At 43.6% G+C, this 12,139-nt stretch overlaps 1 protein-coding gene across 1 annotated transcript in view; it reads right to left on the bottom strand.

Annotated features, from left to right (window-relative positions):
• Positions 1 to 11,693, bottom strand: part of NRXN3 (neurexin 3) — a 1,374,011-nt gene extending 1,362,318 nt beyond the window's left edge. The window contains exon 1 of the mRNA XM_054027796.1: positions 10,602 to 11,693. Within this exon, the coding sequence (XP_053883771.1) occupies positions 10,602 to 11,310 (709 nt within the window). The 5' untranslated portion in view covers positions 11,311 to 11,693. The remainder of the gene's footprint in view (positions 1 to 10,601) is intronic.
• Between the last annotated feature and the right edge of the window lie 446 nt (positions 11,694 to 12,139).

The following is a 12,139-nucleotide window of genomic DNA, read 5'->3' as shown; positions in this document are numbered from 1 at the left end:
ATTGTGCTGCCTTTCTAGTATCCACGAAACAAAGAATTGAGTGCTTAGAGCAAGGGATTAGGAAATAGAGCTCTTGGATTCTAATCCAACCTTTTACGCCATCTCACTACGTGCCCTTGAATAACTAATTCACTTCCCCCTCCTCAGTTTTCCCATCTATTAAATGAGAATAACTTGCACCTCACAGTGTGATGGGGAGGGTTCTGAAGTCGGATTGATTTCTCAATGGTTGTGAGGTGCTTAGAAATACTCTGATAAAATGTGCCATGTAGACATAAAATTTATTGTTAACCTGACCATACTTTAGCTCTTTCAGTCCCTTGCCTTGCACACACTTGGAGTACACAAACCCGTCAGGGGCAACTGAGTGGATGCCGTGTGACATTTTGATTGTAGGAAAACCCATCCTTTAATTCTTAAATTCTCAACCTTAGCACTACATTCATGTATTTTCTTTTGCAGTTAATTTCCTTTTTTCTTAAAAGTTTTCAAAAAAAGCAAGATCTGAATGATTTTGTAGTTTTTTAAATATCTGATCATTAAAAGTGATTACAGGTAGAGCTATCCAGATAAGAAATCTCACCCTGAATTAGGCCCACTGGGACAAATCCTGATACCACGGAACAAATGAGGCATTAGGATAAATTTTCAAATACACCTAATCCCCATTAACTTTCAATGAAACTTAGACTTTTAAATGCCTGAGTCATTTTTTCAAAATGGGACTATAAGGTAAATTTTTCAAAAGTGACTCAGGAACCTAAGTGTCTGGATGGATTTTTATTCATTCCTTAGTGACACAAACCTCTCACTGAAAACAATGAGAATTTTGCCTGAGTAAAGATGGCAGCATGGGGGTCATCATAGTTTTTATAATGGACTTATATGTACAATGATTTGAATGTTTAATCATTGTGTATTGTTATATGTACAAGGATCCTTAAGCATCTTGTGTGTAAATATAACTGGAAGGTCTTAAAGTGTATGTTTAAACCATTAAGGACCACGTTCTGCCACATTTACTCATTCTCCCCATCCGCAACACAACCACTCCATCCATTCTACCCATCCTTTAACAATGCACGCAGCATTGTTTTGGTGTGTTCATTCCATACCACTCTGCCAGACCACCCATACCTTCTGTTCCTCAATGTTCCAAACTCCCTTGTCTTCTAATAATGATCTGCCTTACACTCTGCTGGAACATTCCATTATCAAGCTGTTACAGGGTGTTCGTGACACAGCAAGTGTGATGATAAATATATTATAAATTTTAAAGGACTAATTCAGTCCTCTCTGATATACACACCAAACAAAACATACTACTAAATGTATATGTACCAATTGCGATGCATGTTAGCAGATAAGAATATTGCATCTTGCCTCTCTCACCTGAGCAGTCCTCCTGATGGTGCAGCCAGGGAAGATATGCCTATAAATATGCACAAACAGGAGGTGTGTGATTCTAGCAAACATCAAGGTGCATGTACCACTGAAAACAAAGAACACTGTAATAAAATAAATAATATATTCTATCTCTATAATTTCTCTCAACCAAGAGAGCCCAAAACAATTTCAACAACAGACTCGGAATGCAGTCACCTCTGGGATGGAACGTGGTACCCGTTTAACAGCTTACAGCATCACTACACAAAACTTTACCTCAAGTAAAAAAGATTATGTTATTGAACAAAAACTGAAGGGGGAATTTAGGGAGGCAGAATGAAGTTATTTACCTGAGTTACGTTTTGTTCATGGGATCCTTAATGTTTACAAGTGGACAATGTCTCAATCTCACATTTAATACAAAACCAAAAACTGCATAGGGCCCACCGGAGGAACTCAGAGGAAAGAGTGCCATCTACTGCATCAGCCTCACCACTTCCTGCAACAGCCTGTGTTTTCCTTGGAGGTCTTCCATCCAGTTGCTAACAGTGTCCTGCTTAGCTTGTGAGATCCAAGGCTGCAGCTGCAAGGTGGCAATATATCAAACCCATGGCTTGTGTTAAATTTATTGATCAAGTTTTTGTTTTTAAAATCTTGACCTGCACAGTTAATCAGTCAGGTTCCCAGCTAGATCAAAAGACCCATAGGGCCCATCCAGGGCCGGCTCCAGGTTTTTTGCCGCCCCAAGCAAAAAAAAAAGGGGGGGAGGGGGTGGCGGGGCGGAATGCTGCCGCCGAAGCAAAAAAAAAAAAAAAGGCCGGAATGCCGCCCCTTGAAAAGTGCCACCCCAAGCACATGCTTGGGATGCTGGTGGCTAGAGCCAGCCCTGGACCCACCTGATCCACTCCTTTCATCTAGCCCCTATTTCCTAAACACATAAATTACACTGCAGCCCTCACAGGAGGCACAGCCTCTTTTTATGAAAGGGGAAAGTTCAAAAGAGAGAGAAAGCTGTGAAATTCTGGCTGCCTTCCAGGCTCTTTCTTTTACCTGGGTCACAGACAAGTGATTTCAACTCCTCAATTTCTCTCTTTTTCTTTTCACAAGCCTTGTACTCTTTTTTTAAAAGCAATTTATTAAGCAAATAAGTCATACATACTCTTTCAATTTTTTTAGATTCCGCAGGGAATAGACACCATACATTTTCAAAAACATCCAGAAAGGAGCTTATTGAATGTTGCTGTAAATACCACTGAGCTATGAAATTCACAGAGTGCTGACACCAGCCTCTCTCTCTATTTGCTATCTCTGCCATGGACTCCGAGCAAGCCATAACCTTCAACCTGGGATCCCCAAAAAAAACAAGTTTCCTTTCAAAATACCTGATGAAAAAGGCACCAAGAGGAACCTTGGACACGACAGCAAAGCTGAGAAGGTGAAAGGGGTGGGAGAGAGGCAGGTGTAGGTCTGTGGAGAACCTCCAGAGGTCTGTAAAATTTACAGAGTGTCATTTTTCTCAAGTACAGAGGCAAACTCAGAAGAAATAAAAATCCACCCGAGAGACTAAAGAAGCTTTTGAATAAATGCAGCAGCCAAAGAAGCTCAGGGGTCTGCCAACAGCACTAGATATTGAAGCCAGCTTTTAACCCACAGTTCAAATTTCTACATCCACAGATGAACCACTTCCTCCATTCTTTAAAAAGGACTGTTGTCAAGTGCCTAGGGCCAAACCCTACTCACTTTATTCACTCAAATGGCATCAGTGAGCTACTCCCATGAGTAAAGAGCAGAGGATCAGGCTCTTAGATTGTAAGATCCTTGAGGGCAAGGTACTTCTCTGCTCTTTGCACAGCAGGAAGCACACTGTGGACAAGTAACCATAAATATTATATATTAAGAAGTAGTTAAAGGCACAAAATTCAAAGATTAGAAGCAAAAGGGGAAGGGAGAATTGCATAGGAACTACTAGAAAAAGAACCATTACAAGTAAATTTTTACTTTCCCTTGCAGTGTTTTAGGAATGTAAAACATCAAACAGCCTTGGGCTACTGCATGTGAAACTAACTAGGCAGCTTTAATCTCCATAGCCCTGCATCTTGCATAGTCATTCACACTAGGACAAAGTTCCAGAGTAGCAGCCGTGTTAGTCTGTATCCGCAAAAAGAACAGCACCTTAGAGACTAACAAAACCTGTTCTGTTCTTTTTACTAGGACAAAGGGATTTCAGACTCTTTCTGATCCAGTAACATTTTTACACCCACTTTGCTTTCTCTGACAGGGCAAGGTGCAGAGCAACAGTGAGTCAGGTCTGCAGATTGAAGGTGACCAAGCTAAAAATCACAGTTCCAACCTAAGTGAAAGGCAGAAAGTAAAAAAACAGCATCAACAAGGAACGGGAAACTGGGCATTACTAAGGAATTGAAAGCATTTTAATAATCTCAGGTGTTAGTTACAAAGGAGCTTTGGGGGGGGGGGGGAAAGTGGGGGAGAGGCTTAAATCGTGAAAGAGTCCCGCTTATAGAGCTGCAGGTTCCCTGTGAGAAACTCTGAAAGACGGTATGTGGACTAAGGGGAGGGGATGAAGAACTGAGCTCACATGTGATCAGTTAACAAGATACGTTCCTTTATAATTGCAAGCTCAGCCTGGGATCTGAGAGCCAAACTGGGTACTTTCTTTCTCAGGCATCATCACTCCCTATCTTGGGTTAAGCACCTCACAACATCTTATGAGGTGTTTACAGATGCAGCGCTGAGACACAGAGAAATGCATACTACAGAATTAACTCAAGTGATCCAACCTTGCATTACTTCCCCTGTGTTAGTCTATCAGTGACTTGCCCAAGTCACACGAAGTCTGTGACAGAGCAGGAAACCATAAGAATGGCAATTCTGGGTCAGACCCATGGTCCATCTAGCCCAGTATCCTGGCTTCCAACAGTGGCCAGTGCCAGAAGCTTCGGAGGGAATGAACAGAACATGGAAATTATTGAGTGATCCTTCCGGTCATCCAGTCCCAGATTCTGGGAGTCAGAGATTTAGGGACACCTGGAGCATGGGGTTGCAACACTGACCATCTTGGCTAATAGCCACTGATGGACCTATCCTCCAGGAACTTATCTAATTCTGTTTTGAACCCAGTTATACTTTTGGCCTTCACAACACCCCCTGGCAACAAGTTCCACAGGTTGACTGTGCATTGTGTGAAGAAGTACTTCCTTTTGTTTGTTTTCCAGCCTATTAATTCCATTAGGTGACCCCCTGGTTTATGTGTTACATGAAGGGGTAAATAATACTTCCTTACTCACTTTCTCCACACCATTCATGATTTTATAGACCTCTGTCATATTGCCCCTCAGTCATCTCTTTTCTAAGCTGAACAGTCCCAGTCTTTTTAATTTCTCCTCATATGGAAACTGTTCCATACCCTTATTCATTTTTGTTGACCTTCTCTGTTACTTTTCCAATTCAATTATAGCTTTTCTAATTTTTGAGATGGGGTGACCCAAAACTGCAAGCAGTATTCAAGGGGTGGGCATACCATAATTTTATAATGGCATTATTACATTTTCTGTTTTATTATCTATCCCTTACCTAATGGTTCCTATAATTGTTAGCTTTTTTGACCTCAAGCAGATGTTTTCAGAGAAATAGCCACGATCCACTTCTTGAGTAGGTACAGCTAATTTAGACCCCATCATTTTGTACGAGTAGTTGGGATTATGTTTTCCAAGAAATGCATTACTTTGCATTTATCAACACTGGATTTCATCTGTTATTTTGTTGCCCAAAAAGATAGGAAACAGTTTAATGATATTCCTTTTGTAACTCCTCACAGTCTCCTTTAGAGTTAACTACCTTAAATAATTTTGTATCTGCAAATTTTGCCACCTCACCATTCATCCCCTTTTCCAGAACATTTATGAATATGTACCCGGCACAAGGTGGTACTAGGCAGTGACTTTAGGGCAACATTCTAAAAACAAAAACAAAAATCCCAACCTCCTCCCTGAAATCCACTAAGTGGCTCCCCTACCCTGCCTGCATTTTAGTAGGAAAGCGGATTTCCTGGCTGCCCATCCTCCTCTGATCAGTTCTGCGGGCTGAATATAGCCCTCGGGTCCCACATTGAGGGCCCAGTGTAAGAGAGTTTGGGCCCCTTTCCATTTTTAAGGAGACAGGATACTATTTCATAACAAATCAGAGATGGAATTTAGGGACATGTTGGATCCAAACTGAACCTCCGTGGCTCCAGCTCATCTCTAATATTTACTATTAGCAATAATAAACAGTGCTTACGCTGCACTTTGGCGCATCACAGCACTTTACAAACATTCAATTAATAGATCTTAACAGATCTTATTTCTCTGATGCCCATCTGGAACCACATAAAAATAACATGATTAGAAAATTATTATTTTATAATGTGCCAAAGGAATTGAATCCAAGACGAGCTTGAGAGAGAATGAAAGGGGGAAGTGAGCAGCAGAAAGAAGAATGTATCAGAAACCAAAGCAAAGGCAGTGTTCATCCCAAGCCTCCTGACCTCCAGCCCAAAGGGCACAGGTTGCACACCGACTATCAGAGGCACCATACACAGGCACATAGCACTCCTCTCCCCACATTTATTCTACAGCCATCAGTCACCATCTGTTTTATGCTTAGTGTTGCACTAGAGGGTGTAGATCTGGGCTGCTCAAAGTGTAGCCCAGAGCTGCCTGCCCTCTCCCTGTAACTGCAGGGCAAGGGCCATGCAGAGCCTAGGCAGCTGTTTGCGGCTGGTGAATTCACACAACAAGCAATTTGTATTCATCTATCAAGGAAGATGCAAGTAAGTGCAAATATTATGGTCGTGTTCATTTGTTTTTGATTACAAAATGTATGTAAATGTATATGCAAATTAAGTGCAGCCATCAGGCTTCTGGCAAAGTACCAACCCAGCCCTCAGTGTCACAAACTTTGGGGCAGCTAGAGGGGCATCATGTGTCTGCAGGAGAGGTCCAGGCAGGTCCCATTAGATCTACCCAGAATAGGAAGGTTGTGCTGCTCTAAAAAAGCAGGTGGAAGATAAACCCCGTGGTACCTTGTCTCTTTAAATGAAACCAAGAGGCTATAGAGAAAGCTGTTCCCTCTGCAGTTAAAAGAGTGATAATTACAGAGCGACAGGCTCCTCTGTCATTCAGCAGGCAGCATCCCCAGGAAATCTTGCTCTGTAATCAAGGGAAGAGGCGCAATCAGGCCCCTATTCAGGCTTCGTTTAGAAACAGCCCCTGCTGGCAGCACAAGGGCTTTGGTGTATTGCTTTGTGAAGCTGCTGAAGGCATCCACTTCAGGGCTCTGCAGCCATTAGGGGAGTCAATACAGTTTTTAAGCATGCTTTTGGTTCACCTCCACCCACAGAGCCCAAAGGAAGCCCCGGAACATGGGTGAGGTCTACACTGTATCTAGGATCTGTATCTGACCTCCTTCTTACACACTTGATGCTGAGCTGATGCTAATGCATATCAGCAAGTCTGTCCTCCACAGATGAGCTTGGCAAAACGAGAGGATTTGTACCAGTGAATGCAAGAGAATGTGATCATGAGCATGCAAGAGCACCAATATGAGTGTGCAAGTGTGGCTATTCAGGCAGATACACCAATCTTTTGGTTGTTTTTTGTTTAGAAAACAAAAGAAAATGTCTATGGAGAAGTAATTTCTGTGCTATTCAAATAGTACAAGAGCTTCAGCCTATTGGCACCAAGCTAATCCCAGCAAGAATTAAGGGGCTAATTGGAGGAGTGGTGGGGAGACAGGTCACTCTGACTTCAGCTTCAGTATTCCATGCCACCAGCACCCAGCAAGTTACATATTAATTGCTATTCAAAACATTCACACAGGATTGCCAGGTTCAATGAATCAGTTGTATTGAAAAGTGTTATTTATTTTATTTTGAATGCTCAGATTTTCTTAAGTATGCACACATCTTCACACCCAGTCATGAAAACTGCACACGCCAGTGACCAGTTGGGTACTCCACTGGTCATTTGCACATGCAGTTGCCACAATGTGTGTCATGCTGGTAATTGAGCACACACATTCAGCACCAAATGCCCACATGGCTTTCTGAACATCAAGGCCTGTGTTTTCACAGGATTTATAGTTCCATCATGTCACAGAATGTTACACTCTGTGCTGAGGTTCACTATAACTGGAACTGTGCTTTGCACTGAAACAATTTGCGATACTGTAAATGGAGCTTCACTCCATCACAGTTCACTAGCAGTAGGTTCCGCTGACTATTTTTATTTATTTATTTCTCTGGCCATATGATAAATGAGTTTGTTGTGGTTTTACCATCTGCAGACACAGGTATCAATCAATAGTTGCGTAATGGCCTGAAACCTGTCAAGAGAACTCGTTATTAAAAAGGTACATATTGCATTTAGCTATTAAAACAGAAGTTATTGATTGGATCCTATCAACTCCCAATGAATGAACTAACTGCATCGGCGACCAAGTGAAAACACAGGCATGCAAATTAAAGGGTTGACAAATTGTGTAAGCAGGTTAAGGATCCACCGCTGCTGGTGTCCAGTCAAAAGGGAGTGTGTTTCCTTTAAAAATAAAGAGAGATCAGGAATAAATTATTCATGTTCAATAACACTTGTGCAAATATCCCAGGGCAGGATAAGGAAATAAACTAATGAGAAAACATTAGCTCCAGCAACAAAAAGTTCACTTTCTTGGGGTGGGAGAGGGAAACAATAACGAACAAACAAATAAAAAAAACTAGGTGGGTCAACAGTGGATTAAGCAGATAGGAAATTCTGGGCCCAATCCTGCAGTCCTTATCCCACTGATGTCAATGGAAGTTTTACCAGATTCAGGGTATAAAAAGAACTTTTTGTAATAGGAAAAGATTTTCCAAGTCAAAGGAAAATCTTTGTACATTTCACTAGTTTCCCTGTTCCGTTTTCTTGGCAATTCTTTGTTTGCTTGTTTCACCTTACTAGAGCTTTGCATCTCCCTTTCTCCTCTTTCCCAGAACCTGCAGTGATGCCATAACGCTGACTGGGTGACACCTAGGGTGACCAGATGTCCTGATTTTCTAGGGACAGTCCCAATTTTTGGGTCTTTTTCTTATATAGGCTCCTATTACCCCCCACCCCCGTCCCGATTTTTCACACTTGCTGTCTGGTCACCCTAGTGACACCGAATGATAATGGGCTTAGAAGTCACACTTGCAGGATCACGGCTTTGCTGCAGGGCCAAGTGGAGGGAGAAGGCGGACAGGGAAGGAGAAAACAACACTGTTTATAAAAATAATTAAAACAAATTAAATGCACATGACATAATAGCAAACAGGGGAAATGAGACCAGCTAAAGAAATTGTTAAGGATATTTCTGAGGTTAGAGCTGAGGTGAAAGTTCCCTGAACAGTGCATCATACCTAAGGGATCAGACCATGGTTAACTATGGGTTAAAAATACATAAAATAGCACCCTAAGGCAAAATTTCTTTCCCTCCCCCCCCATCATTAAGTAGGACATTGGGAGGAAAATGATACATCACTACAGGAAACAAATGGCAGTGTGATGTGTGATTTCACACACAACAATAGCACTGTCTGCATTCACTGATGTCTGTGCTACACACATCCCTTGCCCATTAGAAGATGTATTTCCCATACCTCACCACAAGGAAATATGGAAATTGCATCACTCAAGCCTTGTCCAGAGCTGTCAGCGCTGCCCCATAGGTGGGCAGAAGCCCTGCTTGCTTACAGCATTTTTCAAGACATGCTGAAAGCCACAGACTGTTGATATCTAAAGTAGTTCCCTGTGGAGCCTAGATCCATTAGCTCAGGAAGTAGGAAGAGGTTTATTTCTCTAGGTTTCAGAGTCCAAATGCAAGTGTGGATCCTGCCATCCTCTATCCTACAAACCTTCCATTTACTTCAGCAGGATTTGGGAGTCTACAAAGGATACAAGGAGCAGGCCCATATACTCAGCACTAATACTACACGACTGTTTAATCACACTGCACGACCCCAGCAGCCTCAGAACTTCTAAGGCCCAAGCTCAGCAAATTATTCTCTCTCATTCACAGGCCAATCCTGAGTGGTGTCAAGCACTCAAATCACAGCAGAAAAGTCAGGGGAAGTTTGGGATATTTAGCACCTCTCAGGATCACATGCTTGGTCTAGTGTATGTCCCCAACTACACTTCTACATTCCCTCCCGTAGGATGATCTGGACCCCAGGATCTAGAAGAAACTTCTTGAGGTTGGTGAAAGGAAAGCAGGGTGTTTTTTGAACTCTAAAATCTATGGGAATTTCTGGCCAGCTTACAACCAAGACATCCCAAGTCTCCATCTTGGGATAAAGCTATTTCACAAAGATATTGCAGCAAGGTTTTGGATTTCTCACTGTCAACCTAAGGAGCTTTATCCAAGTCTCTTGCCTGATGGACACCTAAAACAGTGGGGCCCACTGGTGAGAGCCAATTACCACAGCATTTAAGAGAAGACCCAGAAACAAGTCCTGGTATTTATCCTGTGGTAAGTTTTAGTTGTTTGTCAGTAGTTTTATTTTGAAAAAAAAATCAAAACTAGTAGTTACACTCAATCATCATTTTTATTGCTTAGGCAACCCAGTCAGACCTTTCACACAGGCCCCAAAACGATCTGAGCAGGGGTTCTGGGAGCAACCAAAGTGACAATCTCAGCCATTACTGTGTGAGCACCACAGACAGAGCAGGGGCCTTCTCCAGACTACTACCAAGCTACCCCAAAGATGGCCTTATTTTTGTTAAGTCTTGTCGGTCAAGTATGGATTCCACAAAGCCCATAACCACGGTGATTCATGTTTGCTCCCCATTTTACCTGCCCCTCCTCGATTTATGGGAATGGGAGGGGGAATTCAAACAAACATTTGGGGTTTGACCCATCTCTCCTACAAACCCTTAGTGCTCATGAACTCATTGGCTTACCTTCTCCAGCCCCATTAACAAGTTAGTGGTGAGGATTCTCCCCACACTCCCAATGCTGTGTCATATCTGCAAAATTCCCTCTCTGCCATCATATGTAACCGCCCCCTTTGCTATTTGCTATGGGTGAGGAGGTGCTTGTGATTTGGAGGGGGACTCTATCTCATTTGAGATCCACTAATAGAGGCACCAGGCCTTTTGCAGCCATGCTAAATGAAAAATTAACCCATCAGACAAGTGATCTCTTACCTTCCGAGCAGAATTTGCCAACATATCCAGTGGCAGAGCAGTCACAATGTGGCTCACCATCCAGAAGGAAACAAGTGCCGCCATTCTCGCAAGGGTTCTCTACACACAGCCCCTCCATGTCCAGATGGACTCCCTGGTTGCCCAGCAGCTGCGGTTCCGAGTTGCCATATTTCAGGTCCAGGATAAATCCCTGAAATGGAGGCTCACTCAGGATGCCATCAAGGGTCAAGGCAGCAGGGCGGATGTCTGACGGAACGCCACCAACAAAGAGGTCACTGACAATGTTCATGTTCTGGCGCTGTGGACGCACTTCACCAGGCTTGGCTTCACCATCCAGCACCAGCACTGTCCGGAGGCGGTCGCGGCTGACCATGAGGAAGTGCCAATTGCTGTCATTGACCTGCTTTTCTGTGACAACCGTGGTCTCAGCACAGTCCACACTGAACCGGAGCTGGATGCGCCCATCAACCAAGGACAAGCAGAGGAAGTCGCAGACACCGCCATCATCAAAGTAGAGGAGCAGCCCAGCCGAGACGTTGGTCTTGAACTGAAAGCTCAGGTCGCTCCTGGTGCTGGCATCCCAGCGGAGGTAGCGGGCCCACTGGTTGGGGAGGCCCATGAACTCCAGGCCCAGGCAGAGGCCCAGTAAAGAGCCCAGCAGTAAGCTCACCTTCAGGGTGAAGCAGACAGAGTGGAGAGTGAAGCCCATTGTTGCAAAAACCTGCTCTTCCCTAGGAGAAATATAAAAGCCACAGCACTGGTGAGAAGGACCCCAGGAAAAATCACTGTAACTGATAAATTCCACAGGAGGAGAAGAAAAGCACAGAGGGAGCACGCACACGTGATCAGCCAGGAGAATTCACCTCTCCAAGGAAAGATCTCAGCTATCCGTTACGATCCAGAGGCCTTTATCCCAGAAGGAGGGGGTGCGTGGCGAGAATTCTCCAGGTGATCCACTTTCTTGAAGGGCAGAAAACCCAAGGTGGTCTCGTTTTGGTGGAAAACACAAAAGTGACAGTTGTTGTGAGAAGAGAAAGCGAGTGCAGAGGTAAAGGCCAACTCTCAAATTCCAGATTCCTAGAAGCGATGACAACTGTGGCAGTGATGGCAGTGAGGTGGTGGTGAACTCAGAAAGGATATAATCATTGGGAGACCAAAACCAAAGTCAGTCTTCAGGGTGCATTGATGGTGATCCAACCCATAACTCCCCGCTTGGCACTGAAAGAGCTTGCAGGACCTGTAAGGACAAAGGGGTGGGGGGGGGGAAGGAAAGAGAGAGAGAGAGAGAGAGACGGGGTCAGTCCCACAGATCACCAGAACTCAAGTGTAGTTGGTAACCTGAGATTTGTATGCATTTCCTGGAGCAATATTTCCTTATTTAGAGGGCAGGATTTCATGTATGTCCCTACCTGCAGTTATCCCCTCACCTCCCAAAGTAGTAGGGCTATTTACACCATCAAACCTCTCAGGGCCTGAGTGAGAAATGCAGATGCTCAAGTCATGATCAGGCCCTATCATAGCAAATAAATATTCTAAGA

The sequence above is a fragment of the Malaclemys terrapin genome, chromosome 4 (genome assembly GCF_027887155.1).
Source record: "Malaclemys terrapin pileata isolate rMalTer1 chromosome 4, rMalTer1.hap1, whole genome shotgun sequence".
NCBI classification, from domain to species: Eukaryota; Metazoa; Chordata; order Testudines; family Emydidae; genus Malaclemys; species Malaclemys terrapin.
This window is presented reverse-complemented; position numbering and strand designations above follow the sequence as displayed.